Here is a 12061-nt window from a genome sequence, read left to right as displayed (position 1 = left end):
TACTTCATTTTTGTCCGTTTTTCTGGTCGCGCGAATTTTTACATGGAGAAGGGGATCGGGCTAAAGAATATGTATGTCTGTTTTGATAAATATCGGTCAATATTTAGCGGGTCAAATGGACCCTTACTTTTGTGTGAAAAATTAAAAAAATGTATTCCAAACCGTATAGATTTACCCCTGAAGAACATAGACCCGAGAAGTTGATAAGAGGAGGAGTGGCGGACGTTTAAATTGCTACCAATTATATTGTCGTATGTACTCGGATGTGGGAGATACACTTAAATATTACAGGTGCTTACGTATTCATATATTATTTAGTAACCCATTACCACACAAGAGTGCGGAAATATAGCGCTGATCGCTTCGAAAATTTCCATGAGGATCCAGGTATGGCCAAGGACAATACCTATAATTTTCGGCGATGAACAGCTAATAATATTGGGATGAAAAGGACTGAAAACTTAATTTTTTCGATTCGATATTGGCCAAGCTCAGAATATAGAATCATAGAAAGTTAGTATTTCGTGGAAGTTGTGTAGGGTGTCATAGGGTCGGCGCCGTCCGACTATACTGCTCCGCTCACTGGTTTTATATTTTTTTCTGCACCTGAAAACTAAAAAGTCGTTAAAACTTGGCAACCATTTTTGAGAAATTAATCCTCAGGACAAAAGCGGAATATATATTTGTTCAAAAGTCTCCATGGTCTTAAAACCACCTCTTATCTATTAAAAATCCACAGATCCTTACATTTTTTTTCTATAGAGAAAAAATCTTCAGATGCTGAAAATATTCGTTGGATAAAATTTGGTCTATAGAAAAAATTGTTCTCACAGCCTAAGGACCAATTGAATTCTATAGAAAAAAATCATTAGGTCCTTTGATTATTTTTGTTTCTACAAAAAAAAATCGTCAGGACCGAAGCACATTTTTTTTGTTAATATAAATGACTTATTCTATAGAAATGAGCCTTCACATGACCTTGGTACAGAATTTTGTCTATAGAAAAAATTCCACAGGGCAATTCACAGGACATCATAATCGGTTTTTTTTTAGAAAAAAATTCTCAGGATCTTAAGGCGCAATTCTGTCCTCAAAACCTGAGGATACATTTTTGTCTATATTAAAAAATTCTCAGGACGTCAGAATCAAGTTTTTTTAGAAAAAAAAAATCCTCAGAACCTGAAGGCGGAAAATTTTGTCTATAGAAATTCACAGGATCTGAAATAGAATTCGTCAGGAGGTGAGGTTAATTTATTTCCATAGATTTTGAGATTAAATATATTAAAAAATTCTCAGGACATCTGGATAAATATTTAAAAAAAATCCTCTGGACCTGAAGGCGGAATTTTTTTCTACAGAATTTCAAAGGATCTGAAATAGAAATCCACAGCATTTCCATAGGTCATGGGAATTTTTTATTAATATTTTTTGTATAGAAATAAATCGCCAGGACCTGAGCACTTTTTTGTTTAAAAATGTTTTTTTTTCACGACATCAGCATCAAAATGTTTTTTAGCAAAAATCAGGACCTGAGGGCGTGATTTTGTCTATAGAAATTCACAGGACCTCACGTATATTTTTTCCATAGAAATACGCAGGAGCTGAGGTTAATTTCCATAGATCCTGGGGAAATCCTTTTTTCTTTGATATTGAAAAAAATCCTCAAGATCAAGTCCTGAAAATTGTGCTCGAGTTCTGAGGAATCATTTTTGTAAAAGTTTTTCATAGAAAAAAATCATCAGGACGAATTGATGGCGAAGATCTGCTGTATTTTAATCCTCATGTTTATGTTGTAACTACACAACGATTTCCAAACATTTAACCATTATTGGCCTGTTCTGTGGACTTATTCCTTTGTTGTTGTTTTTTTTTTAATTTCCAATAATTTAATTTGATTTCACTACATAATTTTTCACACACCTTTGTTCGATTGTGACACCTTTTGCTTTTTGAAATTACACAATTGAACACTTCGAACTTGAACTGCGAACCGTTTATTTATGCGCCGAACACGTCCTTTCGCTTTGAAATTCAATTCCGATTTGAAATGAAAATTTCCTAATACCAAGACAAGGCCATAACCACAGAGCAGATATTTGTTTAAATGGTTAGGCCACCATCCATCCAGATGTATATGGAGTTTTGACCAATTGTTCAAGAAAATTCAATGTCACTACTGTACATAGTGCCTTGGACCCCACTCTCTTCCTCTCGCTCTCTCGCACCTTGATCATATCACAAATAATTAGCTGACTTTTTTGAGTTTTTGTGAAAAAAAAGAAAAACAACAAAACAAAAATAAAAACGACAACAAAAAGTCTCTGTCAAATGCTTTTACTTTCATTCGGGGAGGTTTTTCACGATTTTCACGTAACATCAATAATTGTCTACCGGAAAAACCACTTTCGATAGGCAGATCTCGCGCACCGTCATCACCATCCTCACCATTGTCTCTACACTGATCTCCATTAATCGGATGCAGAAAATCGCAGCAAAAACAACAACAGCAACACCACAGTTTATTGATGACAAACCCAGTAGCGTTGGCCATAAGCCTTCATCGATTGTTTGTAGTGGCTTGCTGGCTGGCTGACGGGTTGCATATTTTTGCATTGTCCGGACGATGTTGGCATTCCCGTTTTTTATTGCAACCATTGGTCAGCAAAAATGATACACTTTGTAATGATTTGGCGTTTGTGTGTTTTGTTTTCAATTTTCAAGATTAAAGGTTTGTTTGTGACTAAAATTGAGTTTATGAAACTCAATTCTGCAAGAAAAATAAGTTTTCAGGGACCTGAGAAATGTTTTTCTGTAGAACGAGACATCCTCAGGGGCCTGAGGATTTTTTCTATAGAAAAAGAAGTCCTCAGGGGCCTGAGGAATTTTTTTCTATAGAAAAAGAAGTCCTCAGGGGGCTGAGGAATTTTTTTCTATAGAAAAAGTAGTCCTCAGGGGCCTGAGGATTTTTTTTCTATAGAAAAAGAAGTCCTCAGGGGACTGAGGAATTTTTTTCTATAGAAAAAGAAGTCCTCAGGTGGGGCCTGAGGATTTTTTTCTATAGAAAAAGAAGTCCTCAGGGGCCTGAGGATTTTTTTTCTATAGAAAAAGAAGTCCTTAGGGGCCTGAGGAATTTTTTTCTATAGAAAAAGAAGTCCTCAGGTGGGACCTGGCGAATTTTTTTCTATAGAAAAAGAAGTCCTCAGGGGGGACCTGAGGAATTTTTTATATAGAAAAAGAAGTCCTCAGGGGCCTGAGGAATTCTTTTCTATAGAAAAAGAAGTCCTCAGGGGCCTGAGGAATTCTTTTCTATAGAAAAAGAAGTCCTCACTGGAAGTCCTCAGGGGCCTGAGGAATTCTTTTCTATAGAAAAAGAAGTCCTCAGGGGCTTGAGGAATTTTTTTCTATAGAAAAAGAAGTCCTCAGGTGGTACCTGACGAATTTTTTCCTATGGAAAGAAGTAGTCCTCAGGTGGGACCTGACGAATTATTTCCTATGGAAAGATGTAGTCCTCAGGTGGGACCTGACGAATTTTTTCTATAGAAAAAGAAGTCCTCGGGTGGGACCTGAGGATTTTTTTTATAAAAAAAGAAGTCCTCAGGTGGGACCTAACGAATTTGTTTTCAATAGAAAAAGAAGTCCTCAGGGGTCTGAAGAATTTTTTATAGAAAAAGAAGTCCTCAGGGTCTGAGGAATTTTTTTCTATAGTCCTGAGAATTTTTTTCCCGGGGACACCTTGTGTCCCACTGTTCCATTACTGTTTTTTTGTTTCTTCTAACCGTTAATGAAAAATACACGCGTGAACATTTATTTATTCATTGGATCTGTCGAACTGGTCGAACGATTAGTTACAGTTGGTGAATTCGTATTTTTCTTTTTCTTCGCCATTTCTTCTTTGTGTGTTAATATCTCTGGACTGCGATCAATTCATTCCAAAGTAAAAAAAATACAAGTTTATGGTATGGCGTGAATTTCAGTTGAATGGTTTCACATGAGGTGAGATGCAGATAACTGCAACACTTGTTGCCTTCCCTGGGCTGGTTGGTAATTTCCTTTTTGGAGGATATTGTTTTGTTTGTTTTGTGAGGCTACCTTTGACGTAATTTTGTGGCTGTTGGGAATTTCCGAAAATAGTTTCGTAATTATATGGCCGTAAATAACTGGTAATTGCAGGATCTTATCATAGAAGATCGATCGAGTTGTTACATCTTCTAGAAAAGGTGGTTTTAATCTTTTCAAAGTAATAAAATGGCGAGGATTTTTAAATTTTTTTTACCGATGTAATATCAAGAAGTGGATTTAAAAAAAATGTTTTTTGGGGTAACAACAAGGCGTGGATTTTTAATAAATATTTTTTTGATTTAACAACTAAAAATATTGTTTGGAATAACAACAAGACGTAGATTTTTTATACCCTTCCGAATTTCTGAATTTGTATACCCTTCACAACACTGTGGTACAGGATATTTTGTCTTTGTGCATATATTTGTAACACGCAAAAAAAACGAGATACACACATGGTTCCTAAAGAGAATATTCATAGAAACACTTTCTGAGTCAATTTATGCATGTCCGTCCGTCTATCTGTACATGTTAAATTGTAAACAAAGTACAGGTCGCATTTATGATATTTGGCCCAAGGACGAAAATCGGTTCAGATTTAGATATAGCTCCCGTATATAGTTTCGTCCGATTTAAGGTAAATGGTGTACCAAAGTCCCTATATATCTTTCGATTTGTACGAAATTTGGCATAGGGTATTGAATAAAGTCGAGAATGATATGTGCTAAGTTTCGTAAAAATCGGTTCAGATTTAGATATAGATCCCTTATATAGTTTGGTCAGATTTAAGGTAAATGGTGCACCAAAATCCCTATATACTTTTCGATTTGCGCGAAATTTGGCATAGACTACTGAATTAGGCCCAGAATGATGTGTGCTAAATTTCCTGAGAATCGATTCAGCTTTAGCTATAGCTCCCGTATATAGTTTCGTCCGATTTAAGCTAAAAATGGCACCAAAGTCCATATATATATTTCGATTTGCACGAAATTTGGCATAGAGTACTGAATTAGGCCCAGAATGATGTGTGCTAAATTTCCTGGCATAGGGTACTAAATTAAGTCTAGAATGATGTGTGTTAGGTTTCATGAGAATCGATTCAGATTTAACTATAGCTCCCGTATATAGTTTCGTCCGATTTAAGGTAAATGGTGCACCAAAGTCCCTATATATCTTTCGATTTGTACGAAATTTGGCATAGGGTATTGAATAAAGTCGAGAATGATATGTGCTAAGTTTCGTAAAAATCGGTTCAGATTTAGATATAGATCCCTTATATAGTTTGGTCAGATTTAAGGTAAATGGTCCACCAAAGTCCCTATATACTTTTCGATTTGCACGAAATTTGGCATAGACTACTGAATTAGGCCCAGAATGATGTATGCTAAGTTTCGTGAAAATCGGTTCAGATTCAGATATAGCTCCCATATATAGTTTCGTCCGATTTAAGGACGAAAAGGGCACCAAAGTCCCTATATATTTTTCAATTTGCGCAAAATTTGTCATAGAGTACTTGATTAGGTCCAGAATGATGTGTGCTAAGTTTCGTGCAAAACGATTCAGATTTATATATAGCTTCCATATATATTTTCGTCCGATTTAAGGTAAATGAGGCTACAAGGTTCCTATATATGTCCACCGATTTACACGAAATTTGACATGGGGTATTGAATTAGGTTCTAAATGATGTGTGCTAAGTTTCGTGAAAATCGGTTCAAATTTGCATATTGCTCCCACATATACTTTCGTCCGATTTTAAATAAATGGTGCACTAAAGACCATAGCTAGGCCGATTGACACATCGTACTGAAATTAATATGAATTAATCTCTGGCAAGTTTCCTTGAAATCGGTTCAGATTTAGATATAGCATAGATTCCATATATAATTTCTACCTATTTATGTTGATTGTACACCAAATAATCAATGGGTGCCTGATTGATATTACATTTTTAAACAGTAAATCGATTTACAAGATTTAACATAGATTGCAGAATGACATGTCTACGGATTGATGTTAGTCGCTTTACATATAGATAAAGATCACCTATTCAGGTTCTTTCAATTTCACGTCAATGTTCCTTCGAACAGGCGACATCTGTTAGGATACATATGTAGAATATATCCAAAGTTGTGAAGGGTATCATATAGTCGGCCCATATATTTCTCAATGCATCATTAAGGCGTGGAATTTTTTACCTAACACAACTATGTTGTCAGGGGATTATAGTTTTGTGCAGCCCCGAGAGTTTGTAACGCCGCGAAATATTGGTCCTAGACCCACCTTTAAGTATACCGATCGTCATATCTCGACTAGCTGAGTCGATCTAGATATGTGTGTCCGTCCGTCCGTCAGTCCATTATAATTTGTAAACACGATACAGGCCACAATTATGGACAAATCTTCACGAAATTTTGCATGTAGGCTGGGTTCTGACCAATGAAGACCCCTATTGTTTCGGGCAAAGATCGATTAATATTTAGGGGATGAAATGGACCAAATACTTAATTTTTGTCGGTTTTTCTGGTCGCTCCAGAGGCCGCAGTTATGGTCCGAACATGGTGAAATTTTACATAGAGAAGTGGATCGGGCCAAAGAATAAGCATGCTTGTTTTGATAAAGATTGTTAAATATTTAGCGGGTCAAATGGATCCTGACTTTTGTGTAAAAAATTACAAAATTTGTATTCTGGGGTGTATATACTTGCTCCTGAAGGACATATACCCGAGAAGTTGATAATATATCCAAGAGGAATTGTTGACCTTCTAATTGATACCAATTTTATGGCTGTATGTACTCTGATGTACACTGATGATGCATAGTACTACTATTACTCCATTAGAGGACGGAAATGTCGCGCTGATCGCTTTGAAATTGTACATGAAGTTCCGATTATGATCAAGGACGACGCCTACAGTTTTCGGTGAAATTGAGGTTTCATTCAGGGGGTACAATGAACCGAAAACTTTAATTTTGTCAGATTTTCTAGTCGCTCTAGAGTCAATTATTATATGCTCAACATCACATATTTTTCAAGTTGAAGGGGGTCTGACCAAATACTTAGAGCGGCTGTTTAGATGATGATCGGTCAATATTCCGAGGGTCAAATCAACCAAAACCTAAAGTGACCAATTTGTTATTTTATGACCATACCAGGGTTAGAAAGCGGAGTTGTTGATCTGTTATCGGTAAAAAGGGTGCAAATATCACGAAATATTGCCCAGGCTCAGAATATAGAACCCCAGAAAGTTTGCTTTTCGTGGTAGTTGTGTAGGTTATCATATGGTCGCCCCGTCCGACTATACTGCTCCGCTCACTGGTTTAAAAAAATATTTTTTTTTTCGAGGAAATTAAAACACATTTTTTTTTGTTTTTTTCATATAAATTTCTTTTTATTACAAAAAAACATAATAAATAAATTATTTTAATAAAGAAAATATACATCCACAAAAAATTATTAACACACACACTTACATATTTATACAAAATTAAAAAATTATATATTAAGTAATAGAAAAAAATACTATAAAATATAAAAAACGATACTTAATTACTTAACGGTGTGTAAATGCAATTCAAAATAACGGTTATAACGAACAAAGTTTATAACAAACTAAAGGGGTCTAGATAATCCCACAAATCCACCAGCCAAATCCTACAACCTTCTATAACAAACCCCATAGTTTTTTTTTTTTTTTTTTTTTATAAACAATTTCGTTATAACCCTTATTGCTTGCATCTACAACAATTTGTTGTTGTTGGTTTTTATTTAAATTATTCTATTTATTTTTTTTTTCGTTGTAACTGGGGAAAACTTTTAGGAAACTTTGTGTTCATGATTTGTTTGTTTTTTTTTTTTTCAATTTCATTTTTTAATAAAATTAAAAAATTGGATTTTTTAATAAAAAAAATAACAATTTGACTATATATTTTCTTTTCAACACAAAGTGAAGTTTTCTTCTATTTTTTTTTTCTTTTCCAAACAAAGAAAATCTATTTGTCGACTATTATTAGTATTATCTTAGTTTTTCCTTTGCCTACGCCTAAAAGTATGCTTATGACTGTTGCTTGTTCTGCTCGTCTTCCATTGTCAGTTGTGAATTGACAAATTTACTTAACTCAGCTCCATCCTCATCAGCACTGGGTGTTGTTGCTGCTGTTGTGGTTGATGTTTTACGATTTTCTTCATCCATACTATCCTTCAGACTTTGTATATCCAGACCTCCACCTATAGCACGATTTGAGGTGGCGCCATCTGCTTTCTCCTCATCTCCATCCTGTTTATTGTATTTCGAAAAATAGGTCAATGATTTCATAAGTTGATAACTTTTCGAAATTGGTATATTCGAATCATAGACACTTTTCGATGAGGCACAATCGACATAGAACCACCAGTTACATTTGAGTATGGTCTGATCGAAGAGGGTATTCTCGGGACAGAGGAACGATTTGCGGACCATACCATCATCGGTAAGGGCACAGACGTGGAAGACCTTAAAAGAGAAAGAAAGAAACAAAATATTATTAATAATAACAAGTAAGAAATGTAGTAAAGTCGGACGGTGCCGACGTTGTGCAACATTGTGTGACAATCGGCCCAAATCGACCCAAAGTCTTTGGTGCACAATGTACTTAAAATCGGACGAAACTACATATGGGAGTTATATCTAAATCTGAACCGATTCCATCAGAACTTGACACCCGGTAGGTTATAGTTATTTAAATATGTTGTGCATAATTTTGTCCAAATCGGCTTAACTTTGGGTCTTTGGTGCCCAATTTACCTAAAATCTGACGAAAATATATATGGGAGCTATATATAAATCTGAACCGATTTTCACGAAACTCATCACATATCATTCTAGGCCTAATTCAGTACGCTGTGCGAAATTTCGCGTAAATCGAAAGATATATAGAGTGTTTGGTGCACAATTTACCTTAAATCGGACGAAAATATATATGGGAGCTATATCTAAATCTGAACCGATTTTCGCGAAACTCATGACACATAATTCTAGACTCAATTCAGAACGCTATGCCAAATTTCGTGCAAATTGAATGGTATATAGGAACATTGGTGCACTATTTATATAAAATCGGACAAAAATATATATGGGAGCTATACCTAAATCTGAACCGATTTTCACGAAACTTAGCACACATCATTCCAGACTTGATTCAGTACGCTGTGCGAAATTTCGGGTGAATCGAAAGATATATAGGGACTTTGGTGCACCATTTTCGTAAAATCGGACGAAAATATATATGGGAGCTATATCTAAATCTGAACCGATTTTCACGAAACTCATCACACATCATTCTAGACTCAATTCAGTACGCTATGCCAAATTTCGTGCAAATCGAATGACATATAGGGACATTGGTGACCCATTTATATAAAATCGGTACGTTGTGCATAATTTTGTTCCAATCGGCTTAACTTTGGGTCTTTGGTGTCCAATTAACCTTAAATCGGACGAAAATATATATGGGTACTATATCTAAATCTGAACCGATTTTCACGAAATTTATCTCATATCATTCTAGGCTTAATTCAGTAGGCTGTGCCAAATTTTGTGCAAATCGAAAAATATATAGGGTCTTTTGTGCCCTATTTACATTAAATCGGACGAAAATATATATGGGAGCTATATCTAAATCAGAACCGATTTTCGCGAAACTCATCACACATCATTCTAGACTCAATTCAGTACGCTATGCCAAATTTCGTGCAAATCGAATGACATATAGGGACATTGGTGCCCCATTTTCGTAAAATCGGACGAAAATATATATGGGTCCGTCCTTGGACCAAATAAGTGAAAAATATTTTTTGAAAGTAACAACAAGACGTTAAAAAAATTAACCTCCCAATGAAGATCGACTGATTTTCTCATAGAAGACCGACGACTCGACTTATTTTTTAGTAAAAGATCGACTGCTCGACTTATTTTTAATAGAAGATCGACTGACATTATCATACAGATCGGCTGATCTTCTCAAAGAAGATCGACTGATCTTTTCATTGACGATCGACTGATCTTCTCAAAGAAGATCGACTGATCTTTTCATAGACGATCGACTGATGTTCTTAAAGAAGATCGACTGATCTTTTCATAGACGATCGACTGATCTTCTCAAAGAAGATCGACTGATATTTTCATAGAGATCGACTAATCTTCTCAAAGAAGATCGAGTGATCTTTTCATAGACGATCGACTGATCTTCTTACAGAAGATAGACTGATCTTTTCATAGACGATCGACTGATCTTCTCAAAGAAGATCGACTGAACTTTTCATAGACGATCGATTGATCTTCTAAAAGAAGATCGACTGATCTTTTCATAGACGATCGACTGATCTTCTCAAAGCAGATCGAGTGATCTTTTCATAGACGATCGACTGATCTTCTTACGGAAGATAGACTGATCTTCCCATAGAAGATCTTATAGATTATTTGATCTTCTAATAAAAGATCGATTGATCTTCTCATAGAAGTTCGACAGATCTTCCCTTAGAAGATCATCTGATGTTCCCATAGAAGATCGTCTGATCTCCCCACAGAAGATCGGCTGATCTTTTCACAGAAGGTAGTCTTCACAAAAGATCGACTGATGTTTCAAAGAAAATCTGCTGATATTTTTACAGAAGTTCTACAGATATTTTTTATATAAGATCGACCATTAATCTCATGGATGATCAAGGAATCTTCTCACAGAAGATCAACCGATCTTCACAAAGAAAATCGCACATCTTTCCATAGAAATTCAAAGTATCTTCTCAACGAAAATAGACCGATCTTCTCCCAAAAGATATTCGGATCATTCCATAGAAGATCACCTGATCTCCCTATATAATATCCTCTTATCTTCCGCTAGAAGATCGACTGATATTTTCACAGAATATCGGCTGATCTTCCCATATGCGATCAAGGGAACTTCGCACAGAAGATCGAATGTTCTTCCTAAATAAGCCGATAGATCTTCTCGCAGAAGAAATTTGGGTTATATTATCATAACAGAACGACGAATATCTAGCATTTTCTTTAACTCGAGAAATCTGGAAGGTCCTTGCATTCAAAAAACTATCCTTCATACTCACCATACAACCCAAATCCGTATCGGCATACAGGCCAGGGAAATGTTTCTGTTTGGCACAAGAGAAAGATGTGGGCGGCAGATCCACCTTCGATTTGAAATTATCATCGAAGTTTTTGTCATAACCAACTGGGTAATATTCCTTGGGGGCGTTCATGACCTGAAGACAAGAAAAAAAAACATTACAAATATCTCCTCCAAAAAAAGTTATTCATACCATCCTACCTTCGAATTTTTACTTTCCGATTGAACGAAATTATTCTCCTCCGCAAAATGGTTGACCTGTGGCGGTCTTGGCGTAGTAGTCGTCGTTGTTGTTGTGGTAGTAGTGGTGGTGCTTGTAGAACTTGTGGACGTACGCATAAATTCCTCACGTAGCTTAGCGGCCAACATAGCACGATGTTCAGCCTTTAGCTGTTGCTCCCGAACATAAATGGCATGTTTAATGGTTTCCACGCTGACATTGGCCGCCTTGGCCAATTCCTCAACGGTGATATCTTTCATATCGAATTTTGGCTCCTCGAATTGTAAGTAATTCGGATGATTGGCAATGGCGGGAGCTGTGCTAGGCTTGGGAGTTTTTAGGACAGCTGTAATTTTATTTACCGAACTTGGCATTGCTTGGAACGCCGGCACAGCCATGGGTTTCGAGATCATCACTGCATTCTGAGGATGGAAGGTGCGATTATTGTTCAGCTGTTGCGTGTACTGATCGACCAATTTGTTATTGATACTCATTCGGGAGTTGGGTGTATCGACAGCAACACTTTGTGAACGACGTTCGGCGAAGGGAATTGCGGCAAGTTGTTTTTGTGGTATGGGTTTGAAAGCGGGTACGCCGAGAGGTAGTGGGCGGGCTTCTGTCATAAGAGGTTTTTGTTGTGATCGTTTTGCTGCCAATTCT

At 36.2% G+C, this 12061-nt stretch overlaps 1 protein-coding gene across 1 annotated transcript in view; it reads right to left on the bottom strand.

Annotated features, from left to right (window-relative positions):
* Positions 1-8114: 8114 nt before the first annotated feature.
* Positions 8115-12061, bottom strand: part of LOC133322890 (uncharacterized) — a 79208-nt gene continuing 75261 nt past the window's right edge. Inside the window, exons 5-7 of the mRNA XM_061531843.1 lie at positions 11383-12061; positions 11162-11317; positions 8115-8552 (exon numbers count right to left, since the gene is read on the bottom strand). Of these exons, the coding sequence (XP_061387827.1) occupies positions 8115-8552; positions 11162-11317; positions 11383-12061 (1273 nt within the window). The remainder of the gene's footprint in view (positions 8553-11161; positions 11318-11382) is intronic.

Source organism: Musca vetustissima, unplaced genomic scaffold (genome assembly GCF_032173495.1).
Source record: "Musca vetustissima isolate MV318-11 ecotype Yass unplaced genomic scaffold, APGP_CSIRO_Mvet_v1 utg18376, whole genome shotgun sequence".
Taxonomy (NCBI): Eukaryota; Metazoa; Arthropoda; class Insecta; order Diptera; family Muscidae; genus Musca; species Musca vetustissima.
Note: the sequence above shows the minus strand (reverse complement) of the source record. Positions and strands in the feature narration are given on the sequence as shown.